The 20,933-nt window shown below is 50.8% G+C and overlaps 2 protein-coding genes across 5 annotated transcripts; one reads left to right on the forward strand and one right to left on the reverse strand.

Annotated features, from left to right (window-relative positions):
• Nucleotides 1-626: 626 nt before the first annotated feature.
• On the reverse strand, nucleotides 627-2,717 carry Ccr10 (C-C motif chemokine receptor 10). The gene is made up of 2 exons (XM_046446588.1): nucleotides 2,693-2,717; nucleotides 627-1,842 (listed from the first exon to the last, which is right to left on the reverse strand). The coding sequence occupies exons 1-2, from the start codon at nucleotides 2,714-2,716 to the stop codon at nucleotides 778-780; spliced, it is 1,089 nt and encodes a 362-aa protein (XP_046302544.1). The 5' UTR covers nucleotide 2,717; the 3' UTR covers nucleotides 627-777.
• Nucleotides 1,203-20,829, forward strand: Cntnap1 (contactin associated protein 1). Of its 4 annotated transcripts, none has more exons than XM_046446580.2 (24): nucleotides 1,203-1,343; nucleotides 4,563-4,664; nucleotides 4,755-4,948; nucleotides 5,385-5,532; nucleotides 5,618-5,821; nucleotides 6,316-6,500; nucleotides 7,052-7,195; nucleotides 7,895-8,156; nucleotides 8,603-8,752; nucleotides 9,015-9,186; nucleotides 9,667-9,773; nucleotides 9,983-10,102; nucleotides 10,457-10,660; nucleotides 10,851-11,007; nucleotides 11,090-11,217; nucleotides 11,535-11,720; nucleotides 12,409-12,630; nucleotides 12,983-13,222; nucleotides 14,233-14,586; nucleotides 14,748-14,875; nucleotides 17,810-17,903; nucleotides 18,082-18,327; nucleotides 18,416-18,463; nucleotides 19,468-20,829. In XM_046446580.2, the coding sequence occupies exons 3-24, from the start codon at nucleotides 4,814-4,816 to the stop codon at nucleotides 19,746-19,748; spliced, it is 3,915 nt and encodes a 1,304-aa protein (XP_046302536.1). In that variant the 5' UTR covers nucleotides 1,203-1,343; nucleotides 4,563-4,664; nucleotides 4,755-4,813; the 3' UTR covers nucleotides 19,749-20,829. The 4 variants fall into 4 exon arrangements, with proteins under 4 accessions (XP_046302536.1, XP_046302535.1, XP_046302534.1 ...); XM_046446579.2 differs by lacking the exon at nucleotides 1,203-1,343 and adding an exon at nucleotides 1,502-1,636; XM_046446578.2 differs by lacking the exon at nucleotides 1,203-1,343 and adding an exon at nucleotides 3,397-3,684.
• Nucleotides 20,830-20,933: the final 104 nt, after the last annotated feature.

Consider the following 20,933-nt stretch of genomic DNA (forward strand, 5'->3'; position numbering starts at 1 on the left):
CACACACAAACACACATACACACACCACACCCCTGATAACTCCTCTTTGGTAATTTGCATTGCAATTCCCTTCTAGTTTTTTCTGCAAGGTGAAAAACTCCAATTCAACTTTTTAAATTACTTTTTTTTTCTTTCCATCGCAGAAACTTTAGACGGGATTATACTATGTTAATCTAATCCAAACGCCTGTTCAAAACGAGAATCTCCTGTCCCCAGCCCCTACCTCGGTACCATACACAGGCTCACACAGTGCAGGACAGCCTCAGTTTACACATTCCAGAGGCCGGGAACTCAGTACTTGCTAAGGCAGCCATTACTGGATAGCACTCTGGTTGTTAGAAAGCTCTTCTTTACGCTATGTCAAGAGGAACCCCAGCCCCTCCTCTTCTGGCACTTTTCCCACTTCACCTCTGTTGGCAGAGACTTGGTAAAAGTGGAGGGGGTGTCAGTGCCTAGAGCTTTAGCAGACTCAGCAGCACCCCCCTCCCGCCCCAGGCTCTTAGCACCTCCCACTCAGACCCAAGCACGGGGGTGAGGAGGGAGGGGGTGTTACCCAACTGTCTGCCCTGCTACAAATCACTTCCAAGTCGGTGATTCAAAAATAGTAACAATTGTTGAGTTGCATCTCATCTCCATGTTATCAATTTAATGTAGCAAGACACAGAAGTAATCCCTTTAGGTTCCTATCGTTCTCAGTGTTTCCCCACCTACACTCTTTTTCCCTTACCCTCCCTGGAATTGTTTCCGCAGCCCACCCCCTCCTCTGGATTCGCAGCCCTAATTGTCCCAGGAGAGACTGTGTGTCTCCGTGGGAGCTGAGCAAGAAGAAAGGCGGGGCCGGCGGGGGAAGCGGCCGCGGGGCTGAAGCCTTGGGCTGCAGCTCCCACCCCGTAGCAGCCTCCTCAGGTCCTGGCGGAAGCGCAGGCCCAGAAAGGCATAGAGCACGGGATTGAGGCCGCAGCGGGCCAGGGCCAATCCGCCGGTCACTAGCAGTGCCAGATCCTTGCGCTTGCTGGCAGGGCAGCTTCGCTCATGGGCTGCCAGTAGATCAGCGGTATCCAGGAGCAGGGCGAGGCTGTACGGCAGTTGCAGCACCACGAAGGCTGCCACCAGGGCCACCACAACGCGCAAAGCGCGCCGGCGCTCCGGCCCCCTGGCGGCCAGCAGCGTGCGGCCCAGCAGAGCGTAGCAGACTGCCATGACGCCCAGCGGCAGCGCGAAGCCTAGGACCACCTGCGCCACGGCGCTTGCCCCTTTCACGGTCTGCGTGAGGCCCTCGGGGAAGATAAGGCGACAGCGTCGCTGACCTTCGCGTTGCCCGTCCCGGCTGAAGAGGAGCGCAGGTAGCGCCAGGAGCAATGACAGCAACCACACTAAGACTGAGACCAAGTGTGTGCGGCTGGGCGTGGAGGGCCGCTGCCCAGCTGGGAGCGCCCGAGCGATGGCCACGTAGCGGTCGGCACTGATACAGGCTAGGAAGAGGAAACCGGCATGGAAGGAGGCCGAGTAGAGGCCCGAGATGGCACGGCAGGTGGCACTTCCTAGACTCCAGCCCTGGAGAGCTCCTGCTGCGGCAAAGGGCAGGGTCAGGGCCAATAGGAGATCCGCCAGGGCCAGCTGGAGCAGGTGGGCCGAGGTGGGTGAGCGGGCAGTGCGTCGGGCCGCTAGATGAGTGGCTAGGACCAGGCCATTGCCGGCCAAACCTAGAGCAGCCACCGTCAGAGAGACGCTGGGTTGGAAGGCCCGACTGAAGGCCTGGACATCCGCCTTGTAGCAGATCTCTGGCAACGGCTCAGCAGAGTACACTTCATCACCATCCCCTGAGTAGGGGCCCCAGGAAACCTGGGGAGGTCAAAATGAGAGGAGGGACGGTATGAAATACTTGCCTGCATCTCTCTCCCCCCCCCCACGCCTTCCACGCAGGAAACCCCGGTGAGACCAGGAATAACAGTATATGGAAGCTCCTCTAAACTCTTCCAAGCACAACCTAAAAGGCTCTTACTTCCCTTGCATCCCTCTTGCGTCTGCTTCTTGCTTCCTGGGTGACCTTGAGCAAGCTTCTTGCTCATTCTGAACCTCAGTACTTAATATATAAAGCAGAAATTAGAAATCCTGTCTAGCCCACCTGGCAGTGTTTTAATTGAGACCCGTTTGAAGTATGGAAGATAATGTATGTAAAGCATCTAGCTCTCCATAGATCAAGTGTTTGTATTATTAATAAATCTTGCCTCATGATGGCGCACACCTGTAATCCCAGCTGCTCCGGAGGGTGAAGGCAGGAGAAATTCGAGGCCAGTCTGGGCAATTTATTGAGCCCCTGTCTAGGCCCTGGGTTCAATCCCCAGTACAGGTGGGTGTGAGGGTAGGAATCTTGCCGTTCCCTTTGCAGCGCCCTCTTCTGGAAGGTCGACCAGATGCAGACATTGCCTCAGATCTAGACCCTGAACCCAAAAGCTTGGTTTGGAATGGATTTCCATCTTCTTTCTTTTCTCTAGCCTCCTCCCCGCCACTACCTTAAGTATAGGCACACTGAACCACTCATGTAAAAGGGGCCTCAAGGGTTGGGATTCAGATTTTGGGGCTCCAACACAAGTCAGGATGGCAGAGGCCTGATGACAAATGGAGAACCCCATCCCTTCCCCTTCCCCACACTCGGTGTAACCCTTCACCCCCTCCCGTCCCCCACTCCCACCTGCTCTGTGGGCTCCGTCCCCATCTCTGGCTACAAAGGTTTCTGAGGTGTAGCCACAGGGGGGTAGAGGTTAAATAACTAATGAGACAGGAAGGAAGGGGTGGGGAGAGGGACCTCGAGAGAGAGGTGGGGATTAGGGTCTCCCTTTTCCCATTCCATCTTCCCTGAAAGGATCTCTTAACCCTGTCATTGGAAAAAGAATGGCTTTTGGGATCATCATCATTTGCTAGGTAGTTGTGTAGTCTTGAATGTTTTTTGACTTCTTGAAGCTTAAGGTTTTTCATCTGAAAAGTGAAGTAAGGTCAAAATGCTGAATTCACAGTGTTCGAGGGTGCCCAACCCCAAGTCTGAAGAATTAATTGCCTTCAGAAAATGATGTATTCTTTTACTTATCCTTCAGCGCATCTCTAGGCACCTCTCCCTCCTCCCTTTTCTTGGATTTTTCAGGATCCTCCCTGTCCTTGCCTCCTTTTTACCATTCCCGTGCCCCAGTCCCTGCGAGCCTCGGATTTCTCGGGGTATTTCCCGGCGACTGAAGATTTTCTACCCCGCCCTTTCACAGCAGCGCTGAAGCACGCGCTTGCGCGGGGTCGGGAAAACGCGCGTGCCAGGAGAGAGAGGTTGGGGACAGGGGGAGGTGAGAGGAGGGAGGGTGGAAAGGAGAGGAGAGCAGAAACCCAGGAACGAGAGAGAGAGAGAGAGAGAGAGAGAGAGAGAGAGAGAGAGAGAGAGAGAGAGAGAGAGAGAGAGAGAAGAGAGAGAAGAGAGAAGAGAGAGAAAGGAGGAGAGGGGAAGGGGTGTAATAAGAGTCAGCGGTTTGCTGCGAATCCCAGGAGGAGAGAGCTTGGAGCTTGAGCCAGAACTGGAGCCCTAGCTGGGAGTCGGGTACCAGGAGGCGGCCGCCGGGGGCGGTCAGCCCTACAAGATGCGTCTCCAGCTCTTCTGCATTTTGCTAGCCACCGCGGTCTCTGGAACTCGGGGCTGGGGCTACTGTGAGTGTTGGGGTCGGAGGCAGGTGGGGTTGGGCCCAGGAATCCAGAGCCTGCAGGGCGGGTCCCACACCGCATTGCGGCTGGGTGGTCATCGGTCTATCCCCGCCAGCGCGCGCCTGCTCGCTCTCATCTTTTCCTGCCTCTCCCCCGCGCTCCGCAATGCAGCTCCGAGGCTGCTGCGCGCTCCCGGGGCCGAGGCTGGGCTCAGAGCCGAAGATGGAGTCAGCCCATTTGGGGAATTCGGGGCTGGAATCCAAGCGGGAGCCGGTGCCTGGGTTTGAGGTTAGGGTTGGGCATAAATGTGGGACTAGTGACACAGGCTAGGGTTAAGGTTTTGCCAAAGACTGGGGCTGGACTTTGGAGCTGGCCCAGGGGCTAGAGTTTGTGGCTGGAGCTGGGTTTTGTGGCTGGGGCTGGGTATTTATGGCTGTGATCCAAACAGGAGTTGGTGCCCCTGATTGAGACTAAGACTGGACAAGGATCTAGTAATGATATTAGGACTGGGGTTGCTGAGTTGGGAGCAAGACCTGGATTTGGGGTTGGTACAGTTTTGGGGAGCTCATAAATGGAACTGATGCTGAGGACTGGGTTAGATGAGTGTCCTACTGATGTAGATTATGGAAGATACTGAGGTTTGAGATTGTGTTTGGGGGGAGTACTAAGCCAGGACAAATACTGGGCTAGGGAGTTCTATCCCTCCATAAGTGTTTCCCTGGGAGAAGGCAGCCTCCCCTGAACATGCAGCCCTAGCTGCAGCCCAGGTTGAATGGCTGTCTTTAAGGTAGGGCTGGGTCTGCCACTGGGGGGCATAGAAGAGGAAGCTTTGGGCACCCTGAGAAGGGCCATAAATAATTAACAAGTTAATTTCCCAATTCCAGATGGCTGCGATGAAGAGCTGGTGGGTCCCTTGTATGCACGCTCCCTGGGTGCCTCCTCCTACTATGGGCTCTTCACCACAGCCCGCTTTGCCAGGTTGCATGGTGAGCTTCTTACATGTCGGAGGGATGGGGACTCCAGAAGGCTCAGGGGAGAAGGGTAGTGGGTGGTAAAAGCCCTTGCTTCTTCTGTAGGCATCAGTGGATGGTCACCCCGGATTGGGGATCCAAATCCCTGGCTCCAGATAGACTTAATGAAGAAGCACCGAATCAGAGCTGTGGCCACACAAGGCTCCTTTAATTCTTATGACTGGGTCACACGTTACATGCTACTCTATGGCGACCGTGTAGACAGCTGGACTCCGTTCTACCAGCAAGGACACAATGCGGTAAGCCAGATGTGCACATTTGGGGAGCCTCCTCTGTTCTGGGGCCTGGGTGGGGCACTAGCCTGAGGGGGAAGGGAGGCAGTGGTGAGGGCTCAGATAAGGACCCAAGATTCCACTCTGGGGATTAAGTCCAGAGGTACTGTCAACTCACCATGCATGAAAGACACTTGGCTCATGGAGCTTAGCATACATTAGAATAAATCTAAGAGAGCTTTCTGAAGGAGGTGGAATTTTGTTTGAGCTTTAAGGGAACAATAGGATGGTGGGGGAGGACACTTTGAGTTAGGGAAACTGCATAGCTACACAGGCAAGGAAGGAATATTTGCTTTCCAAAAGTCAAGATTGGCAAGGTGTGAAAGCCATCATAGGCTGGGAGGCTATGGAGAAACAAAGCAGCGGGTGGGGATGTGGTTACTACTCTTCCCAACCCCCGCAGACCTTCTTTGGTAATGTGAATGAGTCGGCAGTGGTGCGCCATGACCTGCACTACCACTTCACCGCGCGCTACATCCGCATCGTACCCCTGGCTTGGAACCCGCGAGGCAAGATCGGCCTGCGACTCGGTCTCTATGGCTGCCCCTACAGTAAGGGAACAACGCGGAGGTAGCGGAGGGTGCCGGGGAAGCAGAGTCTCCCTGGTCTTGGGCCCACCTATTGTACTTCATGCAGAGTCTGACATACTCTACTTCGACGGCGACGATGCCATCTCGTACCGCTTCCCGAGAGGAGTCAGCCGAAGTCTGTGGGACGTATTTGCTTTCAGTTTCAAGACGGAGGAGAAAGATGGGCTACTACTGCACGCTGAGGGCGCCCAGGGCGACTACGTGACGCTTGAGCTGCAGGGGGCGCACCTGCTACTGCACATGAGCCTGGGTGAGCGCGGTACTCGCGAAGCTCTCTGCCGACGCCCATGCCAGATCTGCCCTTCTTTACTATCTTGACCTAAAGGCCTTTTTCTTAACATTTGGTGCTAGCAAGATTCTGGAATCAAAGTCAGGAGAACTGGATTCTAGACTCAGCTTTACCTTTTACCAGCTGTGTGACCTTGGAGAAGTCACTTCCCCAAGCCTCAGTTTGCTTATTGTAAACACACACAAACGGGTTATTATTTTGTATTTCATGTAGTTTTCATAGCATAGCACACGTGTAATGAAATAGAAAAAGCTATCGTACCCTGAGTTTTCCAGACAGGAAAAGAGACCCATAGAGGTTACTTGGCTTACTTTCAGCTACACACTGGCCAATGGGCCGCTTTGTCCCAGGCTCCAGACTTTCCCTGGGCCTCAGCTGCTGCTTGCCTGGGGACTTAGGGCTTGCTCAGGTTCTCTTTTTGCTCAGGTTCTCACTTTGTCCCGCCTCATCCTCAGGCAGCAGCCCCATCCAGCCAAGGCCCGGTCACACCACGGTGAGCGCTGGCGGTGTCCTGAACGACCAGCACTGGCACTATGTGCGAGTGGATCGATATGGGCGAGAAGCAAATCTCACCCTAGATGGCTATGTTCAGCGCTTCGTGCTCAATGGTGACTTTGAGAGGCTGAATCTGGACACAGAGGTGAGCGATGGAGGAGGCAACATTTGGTTGGGTAGGGTGCTGGGAGAGTGGGTAAGGGACAGTACTCTCTCAGAGGTAAGACTTTGTTTCTTGAAAGTGCTGGCAGCTCTTTGCAAATTTGCTGCCCACCAGAAAGGCCTTTTTTTTTTTTTCCGATGTTGTTGCTATTAGCACACACTCCCACCCCATAACTACTGAGATGGGATCTAGAATTCAGATTTTACAGATCAGGCAAGGTAGGAAAATTGTCCCTTTGGATTCTCCCACAATTCTATGGAGTTAATAAGACCCTGACTCCAACATTCAGATAAAGAAGTTTAAACAGGTTAATAGACTTGCTCAAGGCTTGCAGCCACTTTATGGGGGATTCAGAGCTCAAACCTAAGGCTTGGAAGGCCAATGAATTTTGGTATGGACCCAGTGGATATGCGTGTTTCAAATCTTTATAATTATAAAATTTCTGGCACTGGGAAAACTTAAGACAAGGGGTGCGTAAGACAGGCACGAACACTCCTGTGTCCAGATAACCTTTTCTCCCACCCTTTCTGCAGATGTTCATTGGGGGTCTGGTGGGTGCTGCGCAGAAGAATCTAGCATATCGGCATAACTTCCGTGGCTGCATGGAAAACGTCATCTTCAACCGGGTCAACATCGCAGACTTGGCCGTGCGGCGTCATTCCCGGATCACTTTCGAGGCCAGTGGGCAAGGGGATATGGGAGGATGGGACACCAAAGATGCTCAGGAAAACAAAGTGGTGGCGCGGGAAGAGATCTTGGGAATCGGATAGAAGCCGAGGACTCCTCTCTCCTCGGCCAGATTCTCAAGTTGGGGGTATATTGCGGACTCACAGTGCCAACACCCCGCATCCCCTACTAGACAAGAAGTTGTAGTTGAGTCCAGTCACCTCTGTATTTAACAGCTGAGGAAAATGAGGCGCAGAGACAGGGAATGACTTTCCCAGGGGTCCTAATTTGCACAACTACTGAGTAAGGACTGGAATCGAAAGTCCTTTTTAAATCTTCTCCGCACCGGTGTTCAAATCTGCGCATACGCATGCTTGGCTGCTGGTAAGCCAAGGATCTGGAGCCCGACTTGGGGCGAGAAATTGCTTCTCACACTGGAGGGAAGAGAAGGAAGCTGTCGCCTTCTAGAAAGAGTAGATCAGCGATGGAGAGCAAGCAGCAAGTGGAGAGTCCCGCGGGCAGACTTGTTTGGGACCCCCTCCACAGATGGATATATTTGGGCAAAGGGTCATGGTTGGATGTCTTAACCTCACTAACATTAGAGAAAGTATAGAGGCAGAGTCTTAGATCAATGTGAAAATTCAGTTACTAACAGAGGTACATGTGGGAGTACGGGCTCACGGGTGCTGATGTGTCCTTACTTCTCCTAGGGTAAGGTGGCATTCCGTTGCCTGGATCCAGTTCCACACCCCATTAACTTTGGAGGTCCTCACAACTTTGTCCAAGTGCCAGGTTTCCCGCGCCGTGGCCGCCTTGCAGTCTCCTTCCGCTTCCGCACCTGGGACCTCACAGGGCTGCTTCTTTTCTCCCGCCTGGGCGATGGACTGGGCCATGTGGAGCTGATGCTTAGCGAAGGGCAGGTCAACGTGTCCATTGCACAGACCGGCCGCAAGAAGCTTCAGTTTGCTGCTGGTGAGGAAGTCTGGGAGAAGCACAATTGAACTAAAGAAAGGTAGAGGAGGTCCAGAAGGGTGGTAGGGTGGACTGAGACCTTTGCATAATGGAGAGAGGAGAGGGAATGAAGGCAACAGGGTACTGGGAAAAGTGACTGAAGGCAGATAGAGGGGCTAAAGGTTCTGGGAGAAGCAGAAGGCTGAGGGTCCTGATGTTCTATAGGATTAGGGGGTCTGTCTCTGTGATGTTTATTACTCATTTCTAACTTTGCAGACTTTGCATCCAAAACTGGGGTTATGGATAGTGAAGAGAGATGTCACTGCTCAGTATGAGAAGTGTAATAATGGTGTGTACATAGACTGCTGTTGGGATGAGGAGTGGGGCTGCTGCTTCCCCACTCTACATCTTTTTCTCTTATTCTATTACTACTTCCCCTACCCACACCATTCTTCTTTCTTGTCCAGGATATCGTCTAAATGATGGCTTCTGGCACGAGGTGAATTTTGTGGCACAGGAAAACCACGCAGTCATCAGTATTGATGATGTAGAGGGGGCAGAGGTCAGAGTCTCATCCCCACTGCTGATCCGTACAGGGACTTCATACTTCTTTGGAGGTAAGTAGAGGCACACTTGGCCAGACTCCTGTCTCTGGGTGGGAAAGCCTCGTCTAAATTCACTGATGAGGCCGCATGGAGAGTTTTGTAGGAATTAAGCCATTTCACCTCTGGGAACTTGGGGCGTGGAAAGTCATTGACATAGTCTACACTTTGGTTCTAATCTCTTCTTTCTTTATGTCTGGCTCCCTCTTAACATTTCCCTGGGGGAGGGTCTCTGGGGTCTTCCCTGGGGAGGGCCTCACAGGGGTGGTTGCTCCAGGTTGTCCCAAACCAGCCAGTCGATGGGGCTGCCACTCCAACCAGACGGCATTCCATGGCTGCATGGAGCTGCTGAAGGTGGATGGTCAACTGGTCAACCTGACTCTGGTGGAGTTTCGGCGGCTTGGATATTTTGCTGAGGTCCTCTTTGACACATGTGGCATCACCGATAGGTATCCAGAAACCCCTGTCCCTAACAAGAGGTGACCCCTTTCAAAGCCCTTTTCCATGGTCTCCCAGTGGGAGTGGCCTTTCTCAACTATCTCCCTTCTCCTTGTCTCAGCTCCTTAGTCCCCCAACCTGGGGAAGGATTCCTCCTTGACATTTCACCTCCTGTTTTTCTCTTAAAGTGACACATGCTCAAAATGTAAACTATGCATCTGTTTTTGGTCTTAGTTTTTTTTTTTTTTTTTCTTGGCAGGGGGTGGGGTGGAATAAGACATTTCTGCTCTTTTGTGGAAGGGGGAACAGTAGTATTTGAACCCTAAAGACTGACTAATGGCCCTGTATCTGGGCACATACCTGACTAGTTAGGTGTGTGGTATGTCACTGGGTCCTGGTTCTTTGGGAACTAGGAGTGCAGCTTATAGGGATCAGATTCCCTCTCAAGCTCCCAGTAAGGCCCCTTCCCTTGGTGCCTACCCATTCCCCAGGTGTAGCCCTAACATGTGTGAACATGATGGACGCTGCTACCAGTCTTGGGATGACTTCATATGCTACTGTGAACTGACTGGCTACAAAGGGGAGACCTGTCACCAACGTAAGCCAAATGGGGGGGAGGATCACAAGGCTGTCAGGGATAGGATTGGGCTCCCCCCAACGTTGGTGTTTTTTTTTATGGTGTAGGGGATTGAACCCAAGGCCTTGTACATGCTAGACAAGTGCTCTACCACTGATCTACAGTTTAAGCTGAGGTTAACTTTCTAGCCCTCTGACCCTAAGCTGTGTTTTTTCCACCATACTACCTAGCATTGTATAAGGAATCCTGTGAGGCTTATCGGCTCAGTGGAAAAACTTCTGGAAACTTCACCATTGATCCCGATGGCAGTGGCCCCCTGAAGCCTTTTGTAGTGTACTGTGATATCCGAGGTAAATGGCTCTGATGGGTGGTGAGGGGGCAGCTGACCAGGTAATAAGGGAAATATGGGGGGAACAGGAAGGCACAAAGTGGGATGGGAGCCATTAAGATTAAACTGTGGTGAGAGTAAAGGAGGATAGAGGGGAAAGGAAGGGGGACACTTTGGAGTTTGTCATTTAGCCTTGCAGATAAATTCCTGATCCATTCTAGCTGTCTCTGATCTCCAATGTGGAGGACCCAGGGTCTAGCTGGAACAGAGCTGCTGGCCATTAATTGGCTCAGAAGTTGTCTTTGTAGAGGTAGGCAGGGAGATGGGTAGAGAATGCCCATGTCCAGCAAAAGCTCTGTCCCCTCCGTCTTCCCAGAGAACCGAGCATGGACAGTTGTGCGACATGACAGGCTGTGGACAACTCGGGTAACAGGTTCCAGCATGGAGCGGCCCTTCCTAGGGGCTGTCCAGTATTGGAATGCATCATGGGAGGAAGTCAGCGCTCTAGCCAACGCTTCCCAGCACTGTGAGCAGTGGATCGAGTTCTCCTGCTATAATTCCCGGCTGCTCAACACTGCAGGTTTGGGCTGGGGTCAGGGAAGGCAGGTGGAGGAGCTGGAGAGAGACAGGGTAGAGGGGCTGGGAGAATAAAGCCTGAAAGTTTGACTGAAGGAGTTAAGCAAGGTCTGGGCCAGTTGGAAGGGCAACCCAGGGAGCCCAGAGGCTAATGGAGGGGCAGGGCCTGGCAGCTGCCTGCACCTCTTCCCCAGGAGGCTACCCCTACAGCTTTTGGATTGGCCGAAATGAGGAGCAGCACTTCTATTGGGGAGGCTCGCAGCCTGGGATCCAGCGCTGTGCCTGTGGATTGGACCGGAGCTGTGTGGACCCTGCCCTGCACTGCAATTGTGATGCTGACCAGCCCCAGTGGTGAGGAGGCAGAGGGACAGAGTTTACAGGACTTTAGGGGAAGCCTAGCAGTAAGGCTGATCACCACATTTTGTTCCCACAGGAGAACTGACAAGGGGCTGCTGACTTTTGTGGACCATCTGCCTGTCACTCAGGTGGTGGTGGGGGATACGAACCGCTCCAGTTCAGAGGCCCAGTTCTTCCTGAGGCCTCTGCGTTGCTATGGCGACCGTGAGTGGCAGACCCCTTTTGTGTGCCTTTATAGAGTCAGTCTTCCAGTTTCCCAAATCTAGGCCACCTAACCCACTGGGGGTCTCTAGGCCATACTGACAGACACTCCTGCTGTGATCTGATCCTCATCTTTATTGCTCCTCTGCGCCTTACTCCTCTTTTTGTTCTGTTCTCAGTCTCCCCATGACTACCTCTCACCCTCCCCTTTTATCTCCCTCCCCCCCCCCCCCCCCCCCCCCCCCCCCGCCTTCTTGAGGCTCCATTGCCCCTCCACTCCCCGACCTCCATGACAAAGCCTCTTCCCTCTGGTTTTTTAGGAAACTCCTGGAACACCATTTCCTTCCACACGGGGGCTGCACTACGCTTCCCCCCAATCCGTGCCAACCACAGTCTCGACGTCTCCTTCTACTTCAGGACCTCGGCTCCCTCAGGAGTTTTCCTAGAGAATATGGGGGGCCGTTATTGCCAGTGGCGTCGACCTTACGTGCGGGTGGAACTCAACAGTGAGCAGGCAGAGTCTGGGGGGGATGTGGGGTGGATGAAGGAGCTCTCTGGGGAAGCTGGGGTAGGAAACCAGGTCAGATGTCCTTCTGACAGGCAGTAAGGAAAGGGGCTTAGATGACTCTGGTTCCAGGTTTATCTCTGTCTTGATCCCTGACTATGTGACCTTGGGAACTGGCTTTGCCTCTCTGGGCCTTATGCCCTTTGCTTGTGAAGAAGGAGCTAGACTCCTGAGGGTCTTTCCCACTTCTGACTAGTTATGCTTCAAGTCTGGGAGGTGGGGCCAGAAAGGCTGAAGTGATCTTCAATTTTGTGAGAGGCCAAGGGTATGAAGTTTCAAGCAGTTTATAGGTTAGAACCTATGGCTGCCAAGGCATGGTGGCATACTCCTGTAATCCCAGCCACTCAGGAGGCTAAGGCAGGAGGATTAAAAGTTCAAGGTTAGCCTGGGCAAATTAGGAAGACCCTGTCTCAAAATTAAAAAGGCTGGGGTATAGCTTGGTGATGCAGCACCCCTTGGTTCAATTCCCAATACAAAAAACCACTTCCAAAAAACCTATGGACAAATTTGGGTGATAGTCAGGAGCTCTGAAGGGTTGAGGAAGAGAGGTTGTACCAAGCAAGGAACTTGTGAGGGATCTTGGAGGTTCGATCCCTTTTCTCCTCACTACTTCCTGTCACATTGTCCAGCATCCCGGGATGTGGTCTTCGCCTTTGATGTGGGGAACGGGGATGAGAACTTGACGGTACACTCTGATGACTTTGAGTTTAATGATGATGAGTGGCACCTGGTCCGGGCTGAAATCAACGTGAAGCAGGCCCGGCTTCGAGTGGATCACCGGCCCTGGGTGCTGCGGCCCATGCCACTGCAGACCTACATCTGGCTGGAGTATGACCAGCCCCTCTATGTTGGTGAGCAGCAACCCCAAGGCAGGGTGAGAGCCTTCTTGACCTTTCCACCTCTCAAGGCACTCTGAATTTCCAGGAGCCCCATGTTTTGGTTCCAGTCTCCTCAGCTTCAGATTAAGCCAAGGTCCCACCTTTCCCACCAGTCCCTGGTATCCTACTCCATCTTTTTGCCCCCTTGTCTCCCTTCACTTCCCAACCACAAACTTACTTCTGTCTCAAGCTGTACAGTTTTTATTTTTTTGGTTTTTTTTTTTTTTTTGGGGGGGCAGGGGTGGAACCCAGGGCCTTATAGGTGCTGAGTACATGCTCTGCCTCTGAGCCATACTCCCAGGCTCTCCATTCATTTCTTGACCAGGATCTGCGGAACTTAAGAGGCGCCCCTTTGTGGGCTGCTTGAGGGCCATGCGTCTGAATGGAGTGACTCTGAACCTGGAGGGCCGTGCTAATGCCTCTGAGGGTACTTCTCCCAACTGCACAGGCCACTGTGCCCACCCCCGGTTCCCCTGTTTCCATGGAGGCCGCTGTGTGGAGCGCTACAGCTATTACACATGTGACTGTGACCTCACAGCTTTTGATGGGCCATATTGCAACCACGGTCAGTGCTGCTGATTATGGGGGGACAGGGAACCACATAGCACAATGGGACGTAGGGAAGGCAGGAAAGAGGGTGCAAAGTCAGCCTTTGGGGAAACTAGAGTTGTCACTGGGTTCCTGAGCTCTGATTTGGGGGGAGTCAGGCAGTTGAAGATTCTGAGTGATTTCAAAGTCATAAAGGGGAACAAGGAAGGGATGGTAAAGCTAGCAGGTCATAAAAGCTCAAAAACATCAGCATGTAACTTCCCCATCATCCCACTGTCACCAAGGTAACACAGATTCCCCTTTGCATGCATATTTAGTTTGGCTGCATAATGTCCTTTGCCATTTCCTGTTTGACAATTGCTGAATTCCCAGTTTATTACCTGGTTCTTGTTTAAGGTGAACCTTGACATTCAGCATAGCAAGATTCTGTTCAGATACCCAGACTGCATCCTTCCTAAGGTTGGCCTAGGGGGATGTGTGAGTAGGTGGGTTACTGGTGGGAGGAGTCTGTTAAACAAGGGAGATGCAGGGTTGTAGCTCAGTGGCAGAGCACTTGCCTAGGATGTGCAAGGCACTAGGTTCAAATCTCAGCACCACATAAATATAAAAATAAACAAGTAAAGATATTGTGTTCATCTACAACTAAAAAAAAAGGCGGGGAGAGGCAGGGATGTAGGACCAACTGAAAACTTCTGGTCTTAGTTTGGAAGTGTGAGCAGTGATATATTTACTAGATGGATTCAGGATATCTCTCCACTTACTCTGTATCCTTGGGCAAGTCACTACCCATATCTGAGTCTCAGTTTCTCTGTTTGTAATATTCAGGGGTCAGATTAGATATCTTTCAAAAGTTTCTCATGGCTTTAAGATTCCATTCTATGCCAGAGGGCCTTGAGAGGACCTTTAACAGAGAGTTATGATAGGGGTAGAAATTGAAGTGAATCTCAGGGTGTATGGAGGATGAACTTTAAACCCTCTGAATGAGAACTGAGGACCCTGATTTGACTTCACTACCTCTGTCTTCAGACATCGGCGGTTTCTTTGAGCCAGGCACCTGGATGCGCTATAACCTACAGTCAGCTCTGCGCTCTGCAGCCCGGGAATTTTCCCACATGCTGAGCCGGCCGGTGCCAGGCTACGAGCCTGGCTATATTCCTGGCTATGACACTCCTGGTTATGTGCCTGGCTACCACGGCCCTGGGTACCGCCTGCCTGACTACCCCAGGCCTGGCCGTCCTGTGCCAGGTTACCGGGGGCCTGTCTACAACGTCACGGGGGAGGAGGTCTCCTTCAGCTTCAGCACTGACTCTGCCCCTGCAGTCCTGCTTTACGTCAGCTCCTTTGTGCGTGACTACATGGCTGTGCTCATCAAGGAAGATGGTAAGCCCCACAGGATCTCTGCCTAGATCTCTGCCCTCACTTCCCTAAGGTGCTGTTAATTCACATAACAACTGATTCACTAATATAGGACCCAAGTGCTCTGCGAAGACAAGTTGTGAGATCTGAGAGAAGACCCCATGTTTTTTCTTCTCACTCCACAGGGACCCTGCAGCTGAGATATCAACTGGGCACCAGTCCCTATGTTTACCAGCTAACCACCCGGCCAGTTACTGATGGCCAGCCCCACAGTGTCAACATTACCCGGGTCTACCGCAACCTCTTCATCCAGGTATGTGTGTGAGGAGGTAGATGGATCCAGTCACAACCTCATGATCTCAATGTGGCACCCAAGAAAATATCAAATCTTTAAAAAAAAAATTTTTTTAGTTGTAGATGGACACAACACTTTTATTTCATTTATTTATTTTTATGTGGTGCTGATGATTGAACCCAGCGCCTCACACATGCCAGGCAGGCACTCTACCACTGAGCTACAACCCCAGCCTGAAAATGACAAATCTTAACATGTGTCAAGCATATTTCATTGTACAGAGAATTTTATGTGTGTCACCTCAAGTGACCCTCACAGCAGATTCTCGAAGTAGATTAAGTTGCCTGGCGTCCTTATCTTTGTTTTATAAATCTGTAAACGGGCTCATGGAGTATAAAGTGATTTTCTCAAAGTCGAACCACTAGTAAGTTGCAAAAATAGAGCTCAAAATCAATTAAAAAAAAAACACAATGTGTTAGCTTTTTGTTGCTATGACCAAAATACCCAACAAGAACAACTTAGAGAAGGGAGAGTTTATCAGAAGCTCACGGTTTCAGAGGTCTCAGTCCATAGATGGCTGACTCCTTGCTCTGGGCCCAAGATGAGGCAGAACATCATGGCAGAAGGGTGAGGTAGAAAAGTACTGCTCCATTCATGGCAGTCAAGAAGCAGAGAAGGGGAAAAGGACCATAGGAAAGCTGAACCATTCCAGTACACCAGTGGCCCACCTCCTCCAGCCATGCCCACCTGCCTACAGTTACTACCCAGTTTGTCCTTCAAGCCAGAATGGATTGATTGGGTTACAACTCTCATGACCCAATCATATCACCTCTGAATATTGCTGCATTAACATAGGAGCTTATGGGGGACATCTCTTATCCAAATCAACATTTTGCTTCTGGCCCCACAAAATTCATGTCCATTTCACAATGTGAAATGCATTTAGTCTATCTCCAAGAGTCCTATAGTCTTGACAGTTCCACCATTGCCCAAAAGACCAAGTCCAAAGTCTCTACTGAGACACAAGGCAAATTTTGGCTGTGAGCCTGGTAAAAATCAAAAAGCAAGTTACATATGTCCAGTATTCAGTGGAACAGAATAAACATTCCCATTTCAAAGGGAGGAATAGGGGCATCAAAAGAAGGCATGAGACCAAAACAGACTGAAACCCAGGCAGGCCAACAGGTCCCATAATTCTGCTTATAACTCCTCATATAACATCTAGGACACTTGATGGTTTGGAGATGTTCTCTCCAAAGAACTTGGGCAGTCCCATCCCTTTGGCCTTGCCAGTTGCAGCACATGTGGGCTCTCTTTTAGCCTGACTCTCTGCAGCCAGCACCTTTTCTTGGTAGACAGGCCACATTACTGACATCTGTGAATTTTTAGGGTCTCCACTCCAGCTTTGGTTTCACCTTCACAGCTTCATGCATCACCCTTTTAGAGGCAGCCTGCAGGGACTCTGACCCTGCTACATTTTGCCTGGCCTTTTAGGCCTTCCTTTGAAATCTCAGTGGAAACCCTCATGACTCCTTAATTCCAGGATCCTGCATTCCTGCAGAACTAGCACTTCATGAATGATGCCAGAGTTGGCTACCAGCTTGTGCAGGGTCTGGGTCCTCTGGAATAATGGTTGCAGTGGCTTCTGAGTGCTTGGGCAACTAAACCCAGTGAAACAAATTCCTAGCTCCCCTTGTACAAGGGTGAGCTCTTGCTCAGGTGAGAAGAGATCCCCATGATCTCTTCTCAAGGGAATTTTCCTTTACACATCCTTGAGCCTGCAATGAGTATAGTCTTGCAAATCCTGGAGATGTCCTCAAACCATCTTTCCTATTGTCTTTGTACAAAGTACCTAGCATCTCTTCAGGGGCTATAATCTATTCAACAAGTGTAACTTTTTTGGGCCCCAGTTTTAAATGTACTTTCTGGTCAAGCTGCAAGTTTTTAAAATCTGTGAGCTCTTCTTTTTGCTCCTAATTCTCACAGTAAGCCTGGCCAAAAGCTTCCAGCAATATCTTTGCCACTGAATGAATGCTGTGAAATGAAATTTCCTTCAACAGACTAATTTGTCCATTACTTTTAACTTCAGTCTCAAAGTCTCAGGACATGGACAAAATGATGAAAAGTTCTTTGCCAGATGATAACGCAAATGGCCTCTACTCCAATTCCCAATAGTCCTCATTCCCTCTGAAACCTCATGAGCACAGTTTACATTCCTATTGGCATTTGCTCTTTTGAACTCCCACCAGAATCACTCATTTATCTCTGCTTACAACATTCTAAGACTTCTCTAGCCTGCATCTCTAAACTTTTCCAAATGCTTCCCACAAACCAGTTCCAAAGGCTTCTGAACTAGTTGCATGGCCACAGCAATGACCCTACTTCTCCGTATCAATTTCTGTTTTAGTCAGGTTTGTGTTGCAACAAAGAACAACAAGAAGTACTTAGAGGAGGGAAAATTCCAGAGATTCAGTCCTTGGTGGACCAATTCCATTGCTCTGGGCCCAAGGCAAGGTAGGACATCATGGCAGAAGGGTGTTGTAAGGAGTGCTGCTCCACTTACAGCTGGCCAGGAAGCAGAGAGGGGAAGGGGCCATGGGGCAGATGAACCCTTCAAGGGCATGCCCCCAGTGACCCACCTTTTCTAGTGGTACCCTACCTGCCTACACCCAGTCAGTCCATTCAAACTAGAATGACAAATTAGGTTATAAGCCTTCATAATTTAATAATTTCATCTGAATAACTGTGCCATCAGAGGAACTTTTGGAGAACACCTCTAATCAAACCATATCAGGTACCAAATCCTACATCTGGGCCCAGGGGTTGCCCACTTCAGATTGAGTAGGGACTCACCTGCTAGCAGGTCAGGTTTGGATAGAATAAGAGTTCCCTTGTGGTCTTGGCTGTGCCTGCAAGGTCCTCCCTCCCTCACTGTCCCCATCCCTGCCTCAGGTGGACTACTTCCCGCTGACAGAACAGAAGTTCTCTCTGCTGGTAGACAGCCAGCTGGACTCGCCTAAAGCCTTGTATCTAGGACGTGTGATGGGTAAGCTGTGGGTGAGGATGAGCTATGGGGGAAGTCCCTGGAGCCTCAAGGAGTGGGAGGACCTGGGAATGGCAGTGAGGGTGGCGAGAAGAATACGTGGGTGATGAGAACAGAAGGATTGATGACAAGAGGCTTCCGAGTGATTCAAACCCTTCTTCTTCTGGGCCTTCTCCCTTAGAGACGGGTGTAATTGATCCAGAGATCCAGCGTTACAACACCCCAGGTTTCTCAGGCTGCCTGTCTGGTGTTCGATTCAACAATGTGGCTCCACTCAAGACCCATTTCCGAGCCCCTCGGCCCATGACTGCTGAGCTAGCAGAGGCCCTTCGAGTTCAGGGAGAACTGTCCGAATCTAACTGTGGAGCTATGCCACGCCTTGTCTCAGAGGTGCCACCTGAGCTTGATCCCTGGTATCTGCCCCCAGGTACGTCATCTCTTGGACACAGAAGGGAGGGATGACAGGGAAGAGAAACATAGGAAGTATCTCATAACTGGTGCTTTCTTCTCTGTAGACTTCCCGTACTACCATGATGATGGATGGGTCGCCATACTTTTAGGCTGTAAGTATAGTGACCACTTAATTGCACCTCCCCAAACTACCCTGACTGTCAGCATTCCCTCCTTGCCCCTGTCCCCAATGCTGAGGGGTGGCAAAGGAGTTAGAGGTGTGATGGTACAAAGAAGGATGAGACAGGCCATGCTGAAGGTAGTATATGATTTGCTAGAGATTTTTTTATGTTTGAGCATGTCATACAGTTTCTTTTTTAAGTTGTAGATGGACAAAATACCTTTATTTTATTGATTTATTTTTATGTGGTGCTGAGAATCGAATCCAGTGCCTCACACATGCTAGGCAAGTGCTCTACCACTGAGCCACAACCCCCAGCCTCAGCACAGAGTTTTCTTTGTATGTTTTTTTTTTTTTTTTAAGAATATCAATCGAGCCTCCTAGCTTTGTTTTATTTATTTATTTTTTTAATGTGGTGCTCCGGATCAAATCCAGTGCCTCCCGCATGCAAGGCAAGCGCTCAACCACTGAGCTACAACCCCAGGCCATGGTGGTTTTTGGTATTTTTTTGGTACTGAGGTGCTTAACCACTGAGCATATCCCCAGCCCTTTTTTATATTTTAGTTAGAGACAGGATCTAGCTAAGTTGCTTAGGCCCTTGCTAAGTTGATGAGGCTGGCTTTGAACTCACAATTCTCCTGCCTCAGCCTCCTGAGCTGCTAGGATTACAGGAATGTACCACCGCAACCAGCCCACCATAGAATTTTAATTGAAATATTAAAATGCAGCCATAGCTAAAGGTTGAGGAAAAAAATAGGGGTATACGTCTAGAGAGATTAGAAATTGGGGTAATACCAGGGATATGAAAAGAGAATACCAGAAATAGAAGTTGGCAGAGGATAAACCAAGAACTCAACCTATCTAACAGCTTATTGTGGTTGTATAGCTGTGGTTGTATAGTCTTACATGAATGCTTTTGGCCAAAAGTATGTGTCTATATGTGATGTATAGCTGAACCCCAAAGGTCTTTCCCCCTGTTTCTTTTCTTTCATTCAGTTTTGGTGGCTTTCCTGCTGCTGGGGCTGGTGGGAATGTTGGTGCTCTTCTATCTGCAAAATCATCGCTACAAGGGCTCCTATCACACCAATGAGCCCAAGGCCACCCATGATTACCATTCTGGCAGCAAACCTCCCCTCCCTACTTCGGGCCCTGCCCAGGCCCCCACCCCCACACCAGCTCCCACCCAAGTTCCAGCCCCTGCCCCTGCCCCTGCCTCTGGTCCAGGCCCCCGGGACCAGAACCTACCCCAGATCTTGGAAGAATCCAGATCTGAATGAATCAGGAGAAGGGCTTCAGGGGCCAAGTCCAACTCCTCTGGATTCCCCAATTCCTGTCTCTCCCCCACCCTATCAGGGACATTTGGCTCCTCTTAGCTGGCTCTGCTCATCCAGAGGATACCCCTCCTGCCAAGTTTGGTGGGCAGAGCTACAGATGGGACCAAAGGGAGTGGCCAAGCCTCACTGCCTAAACCAATGCCCTGCTCATCTGTTTCCCCAGGTCCCTGGTGTTTGCTTGCTCCAAAAGAGAAGCCTCATGGGGTTGAGATAGGCCCTTCCTGCCATTCCTGTCCCAGCCCTTGCCAGGGATTAACAACAGAGTGTAGGGGAGATTAACGGCCTCCCATCCATGTACATTATCAGCAGGGACAGATGTGTAGAATCACAGGGCTGCACAGGGCACGGGGGGGGGGGGGGAAGGCTGCTACAACATCCCCCAGCCTCCCTCCTGCCCTACAGAAAGTCTTCCATCTGCTTCCTCTCAGCTGGGGGTGAGGAGGGCTTCACTGCTGTCCTCCACCCCTTTTTTTGTTTTTACACAGAGACCAAGAGGCCTCAGTTTAGCACCTTAGTACCTCCGCTGCTTCACATGCTTTAGCCAAAGCCATAAAAACCCTTGCAATCAATGTAGAGAAAATAATGCAGACACCCTGCCTACCCAGTTCTCTGCTTTTCTATCCTTTTCCAAGATATGCAATAGCCTTGGTGCCTGTCCACGGCTCGGCCCCCTCTCCAATGCATGAGGAGCCCTCTTTCCTTCGCTCAGAGATGCTTCTTTGTTTGCCCAGGAGGTCATATTCTTTATATATATTTTTTGTTGCAAAGTCTCTCTCTAGAGGAACTCTATATTATTCTAATTTTTTAAATTATCTGTTTATATATAAAAGAAAAATTCAGTCGGCTGTCCTGTTCTGTGCTGTGCTGTGCCCACAGTTCGTAGTGAGCGTCTCCTGTGTCAGATGTCTCACGAGTGTGGCTGGTCACTCACAGGCCGCTCTCTGGCCTCCACTCTGAAGCAGGGCGGAGCCAGCTGTGCCCTTGACTACGTGCCAGCCCAATAAAGCAGAGTGGCAGAGCCCCAGTGTGTGTGTGTGTGTGGTGGCTGTCGTCGTGCTTAGGGGATAAATGGGGTGATTGTAAGGAACTAATCTGAGGGCTCAGGAATTTTTAGGCAGAGTTCTCAGA

This window comes from Marmota monax, unplaced genomic scaffold (genome assembly GCF_021218885.2).
Source record: "Marmota monax isolate L192 unplaced genomic scaffold, Marmota_monax_Labrador192_F-V1.1 WCK01_AAM20220418_F8-fsc00346, whole genome shotgun sequence".
NCBI lineage: Eukaryota > Metazoa > Chordata > Mammalia > Rodentia > Sciuridae > Marmota > Marmota monax.